This window comes from Hyperolius riggenbachi, chromosome 6 (genome assembly GCF_040937935.1).
Source record: "Hyperolius riggenbachi isolate aHypRig1 chromosome 6, aHypRig1.pri, whole genome shotgun sequence".
NCBI classification, from domain to species: Eukaryota; Metazoa; Chordata; class Amphibia; order Anura; family Hyperoliidae; genus Hyperolius; species Hyperolius riggenbachi.
In genome coordinates this window covers 299,734,572-299,753,500 of record NC_090651.1, presented here as the reverse complement: position 1 = coordinate 299,753,500, position 18,929 = coordinate 299,734,572, and the positions used below count along the sequence as shown (strand labels likewise).

Genomic DNA, 18,929 nt, shown 5'->3' with positions numbered 1-18,929 from the left:
CCGTTTTTTCTTATTCTTCCTGTTAAAATGCATTTACAGTAAAGTGGCTCTTAGCAAAATGTACCCTCCAAAGAAAGCCTAATTGGTGGCGGAAAAAACAAGATATAGAGCAGTTCATTGTGATAAGTAGTGATGAAGTTATAGGCTAATGAATGGGAGGTGAACATTGCTCAAGTGAAAACGACGGAACGCGAATGGGTTAAACAGCGTGCGGTCACACAGATACTGTGAACAATTATGCAATGACTAGTATTACAAACGTGCAGCTGTCACACACACATGTACCGTGAACAGGTATGCAGTAACTGGTATATAATATAACACTGAGTGCGGTCACGTAGGTGCACTGAACAGGTATGCAGTGACTGGTATCAATACAATGTGCAGCTGTCACACACACAGGTACCGTGAACAGGTGCAGTGACTGGTGGTATATAACACTGCTTGTGCTCACGTAGGTAGGTGCACTGAACAGGTAGGTATGCAGTGATTGGTATCACAAATGTGCAGCTGTCACACACACAGGTACCGTGAACAGGTGCAGTGACTGGTGGTACACAACACTGCGTGCACTCACGTAGGTAGGTGCACTACTGAACAGATATGTAGGGATTGGTATTACAAATGTGCAGCTGTCAAACACACAGGTAGTCCCTGAATGTGCTGGGCCTGGCAGTGGCACAGTAGGAATTACCAAGGGGCCAAGGTCCAACAGCTGTGACTGATTGACAGGGCTGTATATGTAACACAAGTGTCTGTGGGACACACACACAAAAAATAGATCACAAGAACATTAGCTCTCAAAAGAGCTGTTGAGGAGTGCTTTTTAGCAATAAGTATCAGCAAGAAGCAAGCTAACAAGCCTAACACAAGAGCCTAACTAAGCTTTCCCTATGTCAGCAGGTTCTCTCCCTTCTCTAATTACTGCAGCCACACAAGTGAGTGAAAAGGCTGATGCTACTTGCGTTTTATAAGGGGGGGGGGCTCCAGGAGGGAGTGTAGCCTGAATGGCTACCCTGTGTGTGCTGACTGTGATGTAGAGGGTCAAAGTTGAGCCTAATGATGTAGTATAGGGGGCGGGTCAAACTCGCATATAGTTTGCGGTTCACTGCGAATGCGAACCACCGGGGTTTGCATGAATACATTTGCGTGCGAAACGTTCGGGCCATCTCTAATTTAAAAAGTTAAAAAGTACAAGAGGTGTCAAGAAATGATTGATATTCGCCATGTATTTTTTTTAATAGTGTTTGATCCACAATCAGCCTGCACGCAATCCTCTTTACTACTGGCAGACATGAAAAAAAAAAAAACAGACAGCACCAACTGCCATTATCTATAACCACATCCCCTAACAATGTGATAGGCTAAACACATTTTTTTATAGCTATACATATGCACAGAAGGAAATACTAGTTGCTTGGCAGTTGGAAACAGCTGTTATTTCCAAGAATGCAACAAGACTCACAGACAGCAAACTGTCAGGACCTTGGTCATGACATCACACTGTGGGAGGGGTTTTTACCACAATATGAGCCACACAGATATCCCAGATGATCTATTCGAGAAAAGTTAAAGATTTCTCATGGGAAAAGGGGAATCAGCTACTGATTGGGATGAAGTTCAATTCTTGGTCACAGTTCCCCTTTAACTATGTATTTGGGTGGCCAGAAAGCAGCAGCCAGTAAGTGTGAATGTCTACTTTGGTCATTGCCAACCAATGTGGGTTTTAAAGAGACTCTGTAACAAAAATGGCATCCTTTTTTCTACTATCCTACAAGTTCCTAAACCTATTCTAATGTGCTCTGGCTTACTGCAGCACTTTCTACTATCACCGTCTCTGTAATAAATCAATGTATTTTTCCCCTGTCGGACTTGTTGCCCTGTGTCTGAAAGGCTGCCAACTCTTCAGTGTGATCTGCTATGCACGTCCCCCTCCAGGCCCCTCTATGCACACTCCCGTGTGTGTGTGTTATTTACATAAGCCAGCAGCGTCTCTGCTCTATGATATCAGTAAGAGAAGAGAGCTGGATAAATATCCTCCTCTGTTAGGCTGTGAAAGGAGCTGGCTGACACATACTGAGGAATTAAAGACACAGGCAGAGCTGTCTGCAGGAAGAAACAATCAGCCTCACAGACTGTCACTATTCAGTGGATGAGAGCTGCAGGGGAACAGACGGTAAACACACAAATGATCCTTTGAGATTCAAAAGGAAGGCTGTATACAGCCTGCTTGTGTATGGATGTATTTTCTATGTGTGGACATACTGTACATCAACCTACTTCCTGTTTTGGTGGCCATTTTGTTTGTTTATAAACAAACTTTTTATAACTGTTTTTGACTACTTTTAATGCGGCGGGGAGCAGCGAAATTGTGACAGAGGGGAATAGGAGATGTCCCCTAACGCTCTGGTATGTTTACTTTTGTGCAATTTTAACAATACCGATTCTGTTTAAAGAGAGTCTGTAACAAAAATGGCATCCTTTTTTCTACTATCCTATAAGTTCCAAAACCTAGTCTAATGTGCTCTGGCTTACTGCAGCACTTTCTACTATCGCCATCTCTGTAATAAATCAACTTATCTTTCTCTTGTTGGATTTGTCGACCTGTGTCTGGAAGGCTGCCAACTTTTCAGTGTTGTTAATCTGTTATGCACTCCCCCCCCCTCCACGCCCCTCTATGCACACTCCTATGTGTAATTTACATTAGGCAGCGTCTCTGCTCTCTTGTCAGTAAGAGAAGAGAGCTGCCTTACAAGCTGGATAAATCGTCCTCTGTTAGGCTGTGAAAAGGAGCTAGCTGGGCTGTCACATACTGAGGAATTACAGACACTTGCAGAGCTGTCTGCAGGAATAAACAATCAGCCTGTCACTCTTCAGTGGATGAGACCTGCAGGGGAAAGAAGGTAAACATACAAATAATCTCTTGAGATTCAAAAGGAAGGCTGTGTTCAGCCTGCTTGTGTATGGATGTATTTTCTATGTGTGGACATACTGTACATCAACCTACTTCAGGTTTTAGTGGCCATTTTGTTTGTTTAGAAACAAACTTTTTAAAACAGTGTTTGACTACTTTTAATGCAGCGAGGAGCGGCAAAATTGTGACAGAGGGGAATAGGATATGTCCCCTAACGCACCGGTATGTTTACTTTTGTGGGATTTTAACAATACAGATTCTCTTTAAGTATGTGGACTTATGGACGGTACTGGGTTGTCTGGATATCACAGTAAATAGGTTATGACTGCATACTGAGGGATTAATACAGCAGGCCCAGTGTGTTCTATATTGTATAGTCTGGCCTGTTTTATACATTGTGCTTTACATTGCATTCTGGACTGTAGAGTCCTTATGATCATGCTGGAAAAACAGTTCCTGTCCTGACTGCCAAATATTTTATGTTGATGCTTTTTCTAATCTTCAGTTTTCCTCTTCAGGTCTAGCTGGTCTTGATGCTAAGTCTAGCGGTAGAATGGGCACACGAGCAATGGTCTACTACATGTCTACGACAATTTTGGCTGCACTGCTTGGAGTGATCCTCGTTCTTTCCATACATCCTGGAAACCCCAAACTCAAGAAGCAAGTCAGCATCACAACCAAAAATGAAGAGGTGTCCAGCATAGATGCATTCCTGGACCTAATCAGAAACCTCTTTCCAGAGAATCTAGTACAGGCATGTTTCCAACAGGTATGTAATATGTATATGAATTGTTATTTTTTTTTAATCACAGTATGAAAAATCAAGAAAAAAAATGTATGCAACTAAAGACCTAATCTGGCCATATTTGGCTGGTGCTCTCATATTTGTAGTCTACCTACAGGAGTTTTGGATAGTTTACACCACCAATACTTATAAGTTTAAACAAGAATGCTTAAAGTCAACTATCATTAATCTTTTACTATGACCTGCTCTTCAGCATTGCTTGCTTAGAGCTGGTTCATATTTGTACAACTCAGCTATATCTGCATGGAGTTTGTATGTTATCCCCATGTCTGCATGGGTTGCGCGTTGGCCCTAGACTACAATGAGCATGTGAATATGGTAGGAATTAGATTGTGAGTTCCTCTAAGGGACAGTCAGTGACAACTATATACAGTGCTGCCCATAATTCATACTCCTGGCAAATCTTGACTTAACCACTTGAGGACCCAGCCTTTACCCCCCCCTTAAGGACCAGCGCTGTTATTTGTGATCTGTGCTGGGTGGGCTCTACAGCCCCCAGCACAGATCAGGTGGCATGCAGAGCGATCAGATCGCCCCCCCTTTTTTCCCCCCTATGGGGATGATGTGCAGGGGGGGTCTGATCGCTCCTGCCTGCCTGAGGTTTGCGGCGGGGGGGCACCTCAAAGCCCCCCTCCGCAGCGAAATTCTCCCCACCCTCCCTCTCCTACCTGGCCCCCCTTGTGATCGGGGCTGCACAGGAAGCTATCCGTCCTGTGCAGCCTGTGACAGGACGTCCCCTGTCACATGGCGGCGATCCCTGGCCACTGATTGGCCGGGGATCGCCGATCTGCCTTACGGCGCTGCTGCGCAGCAGCGCCGTGCAATGTAAACAAAGGAGACAAATGTCTCCTGCGTTTACATTTAGTCTGCGAGCCGCGATCAGCAGGTTATTCACGGAGACCCGCTCCGTGATCTAACAGGAAACGGCCGTTCGCGCGAGCGGCCTTTCCTGATTAATTAGGGAGGCACCTGGCGACGCAGATCTGCGGTCCTCCAGCTACCACTTTGCCGCTGCACGGTATGAGTGTGTGGTCGGCAAGTGGTTGAAGTTACTTTTATTCAACCAGCAAGTAATTTTTTGACGGGAAATGACACAGGTGTCTTCCAAAAGATAATAAGACGATGTACAAGAGGCATTATTGTGGAAAAAAAAACATTTCTCAGCTTTTATTTACATTTGAGCAGAACAAGTCCAGTACAAAATTATTCATACCCTTTCACAAACTTTCACAGTCTGAGGGAAAGTCCAAGTTGTTCTAAAGCACGCTAATTACCCTCATTAATTGGGAATAGCTATTTTAATCAACTCAACAGGTGAAAAACAGCAGCTCTCTGCAGTTGGTTTGTGGACAGTCATTAGAGTGACCAGATTTTTGTGGGTCCAACCTGGGAAGGGGGGGCGAAAAGTGGGGAGGACTGAGAAGCGCGCAGCGATGAAGACCGGGGGGGGGGGGGGGGTCTGTGGCGCGCGCAGCGCGCCATCTCGAAAAATGGGCATGGCCATGACAATGTATGGGCGGAGCTAACATAATGAAGTAACAGCGAGGCATAAGAAAGCAGTGTTTACGCCATGATGTGGACAAACGAGACATTGCATCATGGGTGTGCAGAAACTGTGTGATGCTAATAGTATACCGTAACCACAAAGCAGCAAACATAGCCATCTATGACAATTAAATAATAAATGCAGTAACAGTTACCCCGGACACCAGAAAATAAATGCAATGGGCAACATGTCAGCACAAAATAAACGCAATGCGGGCAACATGTCAGTATAAAATAAATGCAATGCGGGCAACATGTCATTACAAAATAAATGCAATGCGGGCAAATATGTCAGTACAAAATAAACGCAATGCGGGCAAACATGTCAGTACAAAATAAACGCAATGCGGGCAACATGTCAGTACAAAATAAACGCAATGCGGGCAACATGTCAGTACAAAATAAACGTAATGCGGGCAAACATTTCACCAGAAAATTACTGCAATGCGGGCAAACACTTCACCAGAAAATTAACGCAATGCGGGCAAACATTTCACCAGAAAATTAATGCAATGCGGGCAAACATTTCACCAGAAAAAAACGCAATGCGGGCAAATATTTCACCAGAAAATTAACGCAATGCGGGCAAACATTTCACCAGAAAATTAACACAATGCGGGCAAACATTTCCCCAGAAAAGAAACGCAATGCGGGCAAACATTTCCCCAGAAAAGAAACGCAATGCGGGCAAACATTTCCCCAGAAAAGAAACGCAATGCGGGCAAACATTTCCCCAGAAAAGAAACGCAATGCGGGCAAACATTTCACCAGAAAATAAACGCAATGCGGGCAAACATTTTACCAGAAAATTAACGCAATGCGGGCAAACATTTCCCCAGAAAAGAAATGCAATGCGGGCAAACATTTCCCCAGAAAAGAACTGCAATGCGGGCAAACATTTCCCCAGAAAAGAAACGCAATGCGGGCAAACATTTCCCTAGAAAGTAAACGCAATGCGGGCAAACATTTCACTAGAAAGTAAACGCAATGCGGGCAAACATTTCACCAGAAAAGAAACGCAATGCGGGCAAACATTTCACCAGAAAAGAAACACAATGCAGGCAAACATTTCACCAGAAAATTAACGCAATGCGGGCAAACATTTCACTAGAAAGTAAACGCAATGCGGCAAACATTTCACCAGAAAAGAAACGCAATGCGGGCAAACATTTCACCAGAAAAGAAACGCAATGCGGGCAAACATTTCACCAGAAAAGAAACGCAATGCGGGCAAACATTTCACCAGAAAAGAAATGCGATGCGGGCAAACATTTCACCAGAACATAAACGCAATGCGGGCAAACATTTCACTAGAAAGTAAACGCAATGCGGGCAAACATTTCACCAGAAAAGAAACGCAATGCGGGCAAACATTTCACTAGAAAGTAAACGCAATGCGGCAAACATTTCACCAGAAAAGAAACGCAATGCGGGCAAACATTTCACCAGAAAAGAAACGCAATGCGGGCAAACATTTCACCAGAAAAGAAACGCAATGCGGGCAAACATTTCACCAGAAAAGAAATGCGATGCGGGCAAACATTTCACCAGAACATAAACGCAACGCGGGCAAACATTTCACTAGAAAGTAAACGCAATGCGGGCAAACATTTCACCAGAAAAGAAACGCAATGCAGGCAAACATTTCACCAGAAAAGAAACATAATGGGAGCAAATTTCACCTGGAAAAGAAAGCATTTACTCACCTGGCAGAAGTCTCCGGCCTCTGGCGCACTGCTCCCAGGACCACCTTCCTCCTGCTCGTCTCCTGCGCTGACAGGGCTATGGCAAGATGGCGCCCGAAGCCCTGTACTGGAGACACAAATAGTCTCCAGTACAGGGCTTCGGCAGCCATCTTGCCGTAGCCCTGCTCGCCTGCCGGTGTCGGGACACCGGAAGAAGGAGGCTGGAGTGGGGCTGCGGGCAATGAACTGGCACGGCGTCTATAGATGCCGCTGCCAGTTCATGAGGGAAGAGTGACCAGAGTCCCAAGGCCGGGACGTCCCGCTGCTGAAAGCGGGACATTTCCCGGGACCTCATGCAGCCTGGGACAGCGGACCCCGAATCTGGGACGCGTCCCGGGCAATCCGGTCACTCTACAGTCATGGCTAAGGCAAAGGAGCTCAGTGAATTGAGGTAATTCCTGGCCTGGGTTTCAGACATCTCCTTCTTAGCTATATGTCCCACATGGAGCGCTATTAAAAGGGCCACATGTCCATTGCGCACACAAGATGTTTTCATTAAAACAATGAAGGCAAATATCATGTGTAGCTGCTGAAAGTATCCTTTTAAAGAAAACTACAGAAGCTGTCCGGAATTTGATGACATAACACAAAATGTGAAGTTAGGCTTTGACAAGTATAATTCGTTATTCAAAATGCTTTGATTTATCTTTTTCAGATACAAACTGTTTCTAAGAAAGTCCCAGCACCTCCTTCACCACTTGATCTCATCAGACCCATCAACGTAACCAGCATGTCCTCAAACGGGTCTCAGTCAAACTCCTCCACCTCTGACACTAGTGCTGAGCCTCCCATGATAACACAGAAGAAACTTGAATTTAAAAGTGGAATGAATGTTCTTGGTAAGGATTTACTTTGTACTCCATCTATACTGTATGTTCAGTTCCTCTTCACTGTGTTTCTAGAATAGTGGAGTAATCCCTGCTGGTAAGGTGCGGGAAAATCTGATTGGTGGAGCAGCCTCTGCTCCCCCTCACCAATGATGTAGTGACTGCCTGCATAGTGTAGAGGTTAAGGGCTCTGCCTCTAAAACAGTTGACCTGGGTTCGAATCTTGTCTCTTTCTGTTCAATAAGCCTGCACCTTATTCAAGAAGTCATTGGGCTAGACGTCCTATCACTGCTACTGCCTATAGATTGTGCCCTATTGGCTGCAACTTAAGTGCTTTGATCCGATTTGCGGTTCTGATTTGCATTTCCCATTTTCCCTGGATGCTATCAAAATAAGAAGAAAAAGACATAAAAAACGCAGCAAGCAGTACTGATTAAAAATCGGAAATCGGAATTGCATGTAAAATTGCATCATAATCGCAAATCAGAATCGCATGTAGTGTGCAAGACCCCTGAGGCCACCTGGAAAAAAAGTGCAATATAAATCTTATTTGTCTTGTCTTAATGTCAAACTTGCCTATCTTGGCCTCGCCACATCTGGTTAAAGTGGACCCAAATTAAAAATACAAGATTTCAGAAATAAAATCTATGTTCTAAATTATAATAATCAATAGCTGCCTTTTTTCAGCTGCATGATGACAAATATAAAATATTTTACATTTATTGGAGGAGCCACTCCCCTTCCTTTCAAATTGCTGGGAAAAAATCCAGCAAACTGGTGGAGTAGATGGTGTCCGGCAATGGAGGAATTGCTAATGGCTGCCCCCAGTATAACCCTAGTTATGAAAAGAGAAGGGTGAAAAGCATGCACTGAAATGATCATAGGTTTGAAGGAGTATTTATTTATCTTTGTATGTGTCAGAGTGGTGCAACTAAATATTTTTAATTAAAAAAAATGTTTGGTTTGGGTCCGCTTTAAAGAGAACCCGAGGTGGGTTTGAAGAATGTGATCTGCATACAGAGGCTGGATCTGCCTATACAGCCCAGCCTCTGTTGGTATCCCGAACCCCCCTAAGGTCCCTCTGCACTCTGGGCTGTATAGGCAGATCCAGCCTCTGTATTCAGATCACATTCTTCAAACCCACCTCGGGTTCTCTTTAAAGCGGACCCAAACCCTTTAAGGGGAAGTGGGCGGGATTTGACGGGGCTGACACTGCATCTATGTTAAGCTCTGGTTAGCTGCTGTGAGAGTTGGAACTCTCACAGCCCTGGAACCCACTAGCGGTACATTACTAAGCCATTTCTAAGCTCTAGTGATTTGAAAAGCTCTTGCTAATGTAATGCTATGGGTGTGATCCCACCTGAGGGATGTGATTTTCTAAAAATCACCCATAGCATTGCATTAGCAAGAGCTTTTCCAATCACTAGCGCTTAGAAAAGGCTTCTAGTGGGTTAGAGCCCTGATAGCTTTCCAGCAGTGATTGCTCCACTAAACAACTGAGGATACAGTCATAAGTACACTCAGGCTGCTTAGCAGAGAGCCGAGCACTGCGTTTCTTATGTAATTTGCCACCAATAATGTTGAAGAACAATCATTTAGGTGATGATAACCTAAAATTATTTTCTACAACATGAAGAATTGCTATGTAACCTGCTTTTTACTGCACAAGTTGTCTAGAAATGCATTGTAGAAAGGTCAGTTGCTAAACATATGTGTGAATATGCCTACACAACTGTATAGGCAGTGCATTCACCTGCAGCAAAGCAGCTAGGCAGCTGTGAACTAAATGGAAAAAGTCCTCATGTTAATCGTGGTGCCCTTGAAGTCATCAAAGTCATGTGCAATCCAAAAATCAAAATGCAGCCAGTAGAAAAGGGGCTTAAAAGGCCAGTCCACATTTCAAAGTTTATTTTGCTGATTGAGGCCCCTTTAACATTTGCATTGTAACTATGGGCCTGATTCACAAAGCGGTGCTAACCTAGTTAGCACGCCTAAACACTTTGGACGTGTTAACTAGGTTGCTAAGTAGGTTAACACCGAATTTGTAAATCAGATCGCGCGCAAGGTCCCACGTGCAAAACTTTGCATGCGCAAAGTTATGTTAAATTCGCATCAAATGCGATGTTAGCGGCACATCGGACTTTGCGCACGCAAAGTTTTGCAGCAGGACTTTGCGTGCTGGCACTAATTGCGCGCTGGCACTAATTAGCGCAACCTAACTGATTTATGGCGTGATAAGGGCTTTTCACAAGCGTGCTAACTGTTAGCAACACTTTGTGAATCAAGCCCTATGTGTTACATTACCCTGTTTTACCGGAGGGTAACGCAATGGCAATGTAAGTCAATGGGCGATGCATACCTTTTAAAAAGGTTGGCGCTGGCGTTGCAGTGCACATGCATGGAACGATAGGAATACGACGGGGATCTCCAGGAATCCCAGTGACGCGCTTCCTGTCAAGCAGGAAGTACGTCACTGGGCGAGGGGCGTGTGTGCTGCCGGCACTATGCATATGACCATGGAATATGGTGCCATTTTGTAAATCAATAATAAGTATATGACCCTGTCGGCGTACTCTGCTCCAGGGTCATATGTTTGTGTTTTTTTGCGTTTCGGTGTAATGTGGTAGGGGCGGGATGCACACTTTAAAGTGGACCCAAATTAAAAATACAAGATTTCAGAAAAAAAATCTATTTTCTAAATTATAATAATAAATAGAAGCCTTTTTTCAGCCGCAAAATATTTTACATTTATTGGGACACCCCCCCCCCTCTTCCTTTCATATTGCCGGGACAGAATCCGGCAGATCGGTGGAGGAGATAAAAAACAAAACACAGGCTGCTACTGATGATGTCAAAGGGGAGGTGATCTCAGCTTGTGTGAGATTTCACATAGACGACGCCCCTGTGAGGGAGGGTAGCTGATGACAAACACACCCATGATCTAAAACCTCCTACTAAGCAAAGAAGTAATGACTGCCACCTGGATAACCCTAGTTATGAAAAGAGAAGGGTGAAAAGCATGCACTGAAATGCTCATAGGCTTGAAGGAGTGTTTATTTATCTTTGTATGTGTCAGAGTGGTGCAACTTAATATTTTGAATTAAAAAAAATGTTTGGTTTGGGTCCGCTTTAAATGTGAAACTGGCCTGAAACAAATTAAGTTCAGTGATTTGAAATAAACTCCCCAGATTGCAAAAGTGAAATAAAAATATTCGGGAGCAGGGAAAAAGGGCGCCGGCTGAGGGTAGACAAAAAGGGCGCCACCATAGACTTTAATGCAATTGTCATTAATACGGCAAAAAAAGCATAAAAAAAGGGCGCCGTGAAAAATGTTGTTAATAAGATTATAACATTATAGTTTTTGTGGTAGTTATCGTTTTAGAAGTTTATAATGGTATCGTTTTTGTCATATTATTTTGTTAATAACTACAGATTTTACGTTTTCAAAGGTATTATCATTAATACATCTAAAAGGGTGATTCTGCAGAGGGAGTGGTTAGTGTTAGGCAACACCAAGGGGAGTGGTTAGAGTTAGGCACCACCTAGGCGGCGGTTAGTTTTAGGCAACACCAGGGGGGATGGTTAGGGTTAGGCACCAACAGGGGGGTGGTTAGGGTTAGGCACCAACAGGGGGGTGGTTAGGGTTAGGCACCACCGGGGAGTGGTTAAGGTTAGGCACCACCCGGGGGGTGGTTAGTGTTAGGCGCCACTAGGGGAGTGGTTAGTTTTAGGCACAACCAGGGGAGGGTTCTGTGTGAGGGTAGGGTTGAGTTAAGCAGTATTGACGAAAAATGTTACGTCATTTAATGTTAATATTTATTCGTTATTGTTTCTCGTTTATTTTTGCAACAGTAATTATCAATAATATAGCTTGACAACAATGATTCTCGTTAGCAAAGTTTGTTAATACCTGGCGCCAAATTCGTTAATAACCCGGGCCCTTTTTTCACGGCGCCCTTTTTTTCATGCACGCCTATTATTCAAAATTTTTGTGTGTCATTTATAATGTTAGTACAAGTAAAGAGCTGACTACTTTGTTGTATTTTTAGCAGAAAATAATTGGCGCTACAGTAAACAACTGTTTATCATTGTGATAAAGTTCACAACCATAACAAACCCTCTGCCCGCACATATCGTAGTTATTCTTTAAAACATCTCTAACTACATAGGGGTTGATTTGTGATTACTGTCTCGTAAACTCTCTTGTTATCTTTTTGTTGCTGTATTTTTTACCTTATCTATATGAATCCCAGTCACCAAGTACAAAAGTGCTAAAAATAAGTATAAGCTTAAAAAGAGTTAAAAATTATCTAAGGTGGAAAATAAGGAGTGATAAATCATGAGTTTTGTGAATCAAGCCCTATGTAGCATGGTGATGGCAATGTTACTGTATAACATCGGAAGGTGATAAGTTTTCAAGCCACTCTGTGTCACGTTTGTGCAAATATATCTCGGATTTTTTTTACTGAAGTATAATCTATGACAATCCAAAAAGGTAGGCTGGCACTTGCAATACCTTTCGGAGCTGGTATGGTCTAGGAGGTGACCCAGAGAGAAAACTCATAGGGAGCAGGTCTCCAATCACAGCAACGGCTACAACTTGAAAGATTCTAATTGGCCGATTAGCGTGGGCATATTTTTACTACAATCTATCTGAAACCTAGTAGTCCGAGAGGGTGTTGTCCATCCAATCATGTCACGGGCACCGCCAGCTAACAAGCAAGCCAAACCCTCACTTGGGGCCTCACACTGTGGGGGGCCTCGCTCTGCTGCTGGCGGTGGGCAGCCACCAGGCGGCGGGCGTGCGGGCACCAGGCGGAGCGGCGGGGAGAGAGAAGTTTCAACTTACCTTCCTCGATCCTGACAGCTTCTATCTACTTCCTGTCCCGGCATGCAGCGTCTGTCGCTATGGTAACAGCGCCCCCTGTGATGATGTACCGCATGTCATCACAGGGGGAGCTCTTATCGATGCGACGTGCGCCGGGAGAGGCTGAAGATAGAAGCTGCGTGCAGGATGAAGGCAGGTAAGTGTAAACTTCTCTCTCCCCGCTGCTGCGCACACCCTCCTGGCTATAGGGGGGAGGGGGAGCATCTACCTATCTAACCTATACTGAGGGCATATACCTATCTAACCTATACTGGGGGACATATACCAATCTAACCTTTACTGGGGGACATATACCTATCTAACCTATACTGGGGGACATATACCTATCTAACCTATACTGGGGGACATACACCTATCTAACCTATACTGGGGGCATATACCTATCTAACCTATACTGGGGGCATATACTAATCTAATCTATACTGGGGGCATATACCTATCTAACCTATACTGAGGCAAATATACTGGCTACCTATATTGGAGGCACCTACCTATCTAACCTATACGGGGGCACCAACCTATCTAACCTATATGGGGGCACCTACCTATCTAACCTATACTGGGGGCAACTACTGTATATGGGCTACCTATACTGGGGGGGAACCTATAGCTGGCTACCTAAACTGCGGGCACCTATACCAGTCTTCACGTTGGGGGCGCATTTTACGCCCTCGCCCTGAGTGCAATTTAGCCTAGAAACTGCTAGTATTTGTCTCCACCCATATTATGTTTTGGCCACACCCATTTTTTGCCACGGCGCGCTGCACCCCTGATCATGTTAGCAACTTTCTCGCTGGGTCACATAAGCCATACTAGCTCCTGACTTTCTATGGGCCACAGAAGATTCTGCAATCATTCTGCATTCATTTTCTTTTGTTTTTGCGTCTACTTCGCGTTATAAAAACTGACTGCAAGCACCTAGATTCTGCATGCCGCAAGCGTTATAATTTATTGTATTTTGCTGCAATTAAATTTCCAATGTGAAAAATTTGCATGCAGAAAATGTGATCACCGCACCATGCAAAAAAGAAAAATCAGCCATTATTTTGCACAGTGGTGCACCCAACCTTACCACAATGGCACCATACATTGTCTACTTTAGGGGATCCAGCAGCAGACCTCATAGGGAAATTCAGCTAATGTGGTTGGGTGGACAGCACCTTCTCAAACTGCTAAGTTTCCAATAGGTTGTAGTAAACTACGCCCACACTATTTGGCCAATCACAACGCTTTGTGCTGTAAGAGGGTACTGTGATTGGAGGACTGTTCCTTATGAGGTTTCCTGCTGAGTCCCCTAAAATAGAAAAGTGTTGGACAAGCACCCAACTGAGGATAGACATGTGCTTGAGCAGAGAGGACTCTATAAATCCACAGAGTCTAAAGTATAGAAAAGAAAGATGTGCAGCACCACGTCAGTAATTTGTAGCTCTTTTTATTGTTAAAAAGATACAGAAATAGCCATAACAGCGACAAACGCAATTTTGGACGTCACATTATGTCCTTCCTCAAACTGTGAGGCTCTCACCCCTAAAGTAGACTGCCACCACAACTGCCAGTTTTAATAGTCTGGGAATCATTTTGACAATCCTTGCTGAATCAGCATTGATAAGGATCAGGTGTTCCAACTGCCAGTTTGACTCTACTGGCTGCATAGTTGATGCAAGCCAAAAGCTGAACTCTACTGAACTCAAAGATTAGCATGACTAAGGGCCCATTTCCACTATCGCGAATTCGCATGCGTTTTTCGCATGCAAATTCGCATAGCAATACAAGTGAATGGGACTGTTTCCACTTGTCAGGATTCCTTTGCATTTTTCTGTGCAGAAAAAATTCGCATGGCAGAGCCATCAGAATTCGCATATCGCATACCGCTATGCGAATCGCATACAATGTATTTAATAGGAAATTCGCATGAAGTTTGGGTATGCGAATTTTGGAAAATCACACCGGCACTGCCATGGTTAAATTCGCATACATCGTCATCCATGCGAATTCGCGGACAAATTCGCATAAAAATTCACATAGACCCGCATGCGAAATTCGCATCCGCATGCGAATTTTTACTGTGGCGATTCCCACCGCACAAGTGGAAATGCAGCCTAAGGCCTCAAATTCCACAAACCCACTCTATTCAGCATGCCTAAATGTACAATTTAGGGGCCATTCACAGTAATCAATGCGAATTCTGCATGTGATATCCCGCATTCAATAATCTTTGCTTATGATTTTTTTGGGTAATGTTTTAATGAACTTTCATGTTTTTTTTTTGTGCACATTGGTATGAACATTGGTAAGTTTTGGATTGAGAAATTTCCATGCATACCAATTAAGTTACCGTAATTTACATGGATATGTATCTAATTAACTTCCAAACCTCATGCAATGTTCAGCACAAAACGTGATTTATCTGCGATTTCTCTTTATTGCAATTGACTCATGAAATGCGAGTTGCACATAACACACCTTAAAGGGAACCTAAACTGAGAAGAATATGGATTTTTCCTTTTAAAATAATACCAGTTGCCTGACGGTCCTGCTGATCCTGTGTCTCTAATGCTTTTATCCACAGCCCCTCAACAAGCATGCAGATCAGGTGTTCTAACTAAAGTCAGGGCCAGTGCACACCAAAAACCTCTACCAGATTCGCAAAACGCTACAGGTTTTTGAAGAGGTTTGAGTTCTTCCTATACTTTACATTGAGGCAGAAACGCATCTGCAAACTGCAAAAATGCTGCAGGAACCACGTTTGCGGTTTGCTAAAAACCTCAAACTGCTGGTGTGCACCATCCCATTGAGATACATTAGCCTTCACAAGCGGCAGTGGTTTTGAAAACTCTACCAAAAACGCTTGGTGTGAACGAGGCCTCAGACTGGATTAGCTGCATGCTTGTTTCAGGTATGTGATTCAGCCAATACTGAAACCAAAGAGATCAGCTGAACGGACAAGTAACTGGTATTGTTTAAAAGGAAACATCCATATCCCTCTCAGTTATGGTTCCCTTTAAAAAAGCAGACCTGCTGGGTGACTTTAAAATGCAGAAAAAGCACAAAAACACAGAAAAAAGCTGAAGAAATGAGATGCCATTGAAATATTGCAGATGTGCTTAGCTCCACTTGTGGCTGAATAAAAATTAACCGCTGAATGAATCTGTTTTTTGTATATGACCTCTGCTTCCCATTCCTTTGTCTGCTCAGGTCTCATTGGCTTCTTTATTGCTTTTGGAATCTCCATGGGAAAGATGGGAGACCAAGCCAAGTTAATGGCTGACTTCTTCAACATCCTCAATGAAATCATTATGAAGCTGGTCAGCATGATCATGTGGTAAGCTGACTGAACTTTGTGTAGTGTGTGTGATTTGCATAACAAATCAGTGCTGTGAAGGAGGCTCTGTGTACAGAGTGCAGTGGTCTGGCTTCCTGCCACAGTATACTCACCCTTTGTTACCACAGAGCTCTCTGCGGCTACTGAATTCGCTGAGGAAGATTCTGAAGAGAAATTCCACTTTTGTTTTCAAAGCCTGCTGTAGTCAACCGATCACTCCAAATGTGCAAGAAACATTACAGCAATTCCTGCTGGGACTCCGAGCAGTGCAGAAACTATGGAAAGATGCATATGATTTTAAAGCTCTCTTTCTCCTCTTTCCAATGATATATAAACCGCCGCCCTACACCTTTTAGTTTTCGCTATTTTTACGATTGAAATTGCCACGGCCGTGATTTCGATCGCGAAAATAGAGAAAACTAAAAGGCGTTGGGTGATGATTTAGGGGTCGTCAGAAAGAGGAGAAAGAGAGCTTTAAAATGATATCCATCTTTCCATAGTTACATTGTATTACACAGGGCAACTTTTTCTCAAAGTCAGCAGAATGTGCTCACCTCAGTACCAAACAGTGTAAGGGACCATGTGGTCCCTGATCCCGATCGGCTTTGTTACTCTGCAATGATCACTGTTACAGCTTGTGACAGTGGATCATTGAGCAATGCACACAGGAAGTTTACTTCCTGGTAATGGGAGCTGCAGAAATGGTTGGTCAAAGGGGTCATGTGATCCCTTGACCCCTGTGGCTACAGTGATTGGTCCAAGGGATCATGTGATTATTTGGCAAATCAGTGTCCTCTCAGTCCCTCAATGATCACTATTGCTGCTAGTAATAGTGATCATTGACAAAAAGGATTAAAAAAAAAAATCATAATGAATCATCGTAAAGAAAAAAATGTTCACCAGTGCCCCCTCGATGAAAATCATGTGTCTGCATAAGGGAGGGGGGATTTGCAGATCACAGGATGTAGATGATGAGTAATTGTAAGTCCTCAACCTGCTAAGAGGACACTAGCCACAGAGGAGAATTCTTACGATGGTATGGAGAAGTGCCCAGCTGCAGGCAAGCACAGCAATGCAATAGATTTTTAATTTGAAAAGTTCTGATCCAAAGATGATACCGTATATACTCGAGTATAAGCCGAGTTTTTGGGCCCAAAAAAGTGGCCCAAAAGTCGGGGTCTCGGCTTATACTCGAGTCATTAACTTGTGTCCCTCCACCAAACAGGTATGTGCCGTGTATTTAGAGGAGGAGTGTGCGTCTCCTCCAACATGTGCTGTCTGCCAGAGCACCGGGATTATGTCCACCTGACGTGCTGTCTGTTGTATGCAGTTTCTTCCCTCCCCGCAGTATGTCAGCATGGTATGTGTCGGTATGTGGAGCGGTATGTGTAAATTGTTTCCTGTTTAGTCATGTCGCCCGCCGCCGGAGCGGTGTTCTGTACTCTGCCGTCCCCCACCGGGTGTTAGGAAAATCAGTGCAGTGTGTACTGAGTGTGCCCCTCTTCACAGCAGTGTTCTGCCTCCCTTCAAGTATTTCCCCCGGAAAATGCAGAGTAGGCGGGAGCGCAGTGGAGCATTTACTTTACCGGTTCCCGCTGCCAGGATTCGGATTCTCCAGCTTGTCTATCTCCGTCCCGTCTCTATGACCTTCTGCAGTGCTGCACGCAATGTGAGGCGCAGTTAGAGGGCATCATAGAAATGACGCTGACAGACAAGCTGGAGAACCTGAATCCTGGCGGCGGGAACCGGTAAAGTAAATGCTCCACTGCTCTCCCGTCTACTCTGCATTTACCGGGGGAAATACTTGAAGGGGGGCAGAACACTACTGCGGAGGGGGAGAAACACAGAACTTACTGCATTGCATATGTAAACACCCATAGGGGGATGGCAGAATACAGAACACAGCTCCGGTGAGGGGGAGGCATGACTAAACGGGAAACAATTTCCACATATGGCCCAGCTGACAAGTTAACAGCCATTACTGCACTGCAAACGCATAAACACCCGGAGGGAGACCCATGCATAAATACAGAACACCGCTTAAGCGGAGGGGGGGGGGGGGTAGAGCTGGGCACAACTAAACTGAAGGAAACGATCAGCACATTGTACTGTAAAGTAGTCTGTGAAATGTCCCTACCCTAAGTGCAAGAAATAGCAGGGCAGACAGATCATACTAAACACTGCAGATATTCAGTGGTTTCACTTGTCAGCCAAAACATTAAAACCACCACCTAATAGTGTTACAGCTCCATCATGCTTCTAAACGATGGGTAAACAGGAAGGGAAACAGTCTGACGTAAGGGGCAAATACATGTTTCCATTGTCCTTCTTACAATATAGTTTATTATAGCTCCCTTTGGAATCACCAAGTCACATAAAGTACATTTTCAGCTAAATGTGGGGGGGACAGAGCCACGGGTTAGTGATCAAAGGGCACTAGGAGGTGCTCAGCAAATTCTGCATTGCCCACCCTCGGCTTATTCTCGGGTCAATCATTTTTTCCTAATTTTTAAACGTAAAAGTTAGGGGGTCGGCTTATACTCGGGTCGGCTTATACTCGAGTATATACGGTACTTATATCTTACACTAATCAGTATCCGCATAGTTTGAGCGCATTCTTTGGCTACGTTCACAGTGGTCGTTGTAATATGTTCCATACATTAAATGATAGCATGCACCACTGCATGTAGTGCCATGCAACAGTGCACCTGCCGCACTGTGAACATTGCATAGGTAGTGCATTGCAAAGTGGCCGCTATGCCACACTGCAATGCATCATTGTGAACATAGCCTTAAAGGAATACTGTAGGGGGGTCTGGGGAAAATGAGTTGAACTTACCCAGGGCTTCTAATGGTCCCCCACAGACATCCTGTGCCCACGCA

The 18,929-nt window shown here is 44.2% G+C and overlaps 1 protein-coding gene across 1 annotated transcript in view; it reads left to right on the top strand.

Annotated features, from left to right (window-relative positions):
* LOC137521645 (excitatory amino acid transporter 2-like) overlaps positions 1 to 18,929 on the top strand; it is a 184,302-nt gene that overhangs the window by 153,145 nt on the left and 12,228 nt on the right. Inside the window, exons 4-6 of the mRNA XM_068241162.1 lie at positions 3,433 to 3,683; positions 7,665 to 7,848; positions 15,920 to 16,046. Coding sequence (XP_068097263.1) covers positions 3,433 to 3,683; positions 7,665 to 7,848; positions 15,920 to 16,046 — 562 coding nt within the window. The remainder of the gene's footprint in view (positions 1 to 3,432; positions 3,684 to 7,664; positions 7,849 to 15,919; positions 16,047 to 18,929) is intronic.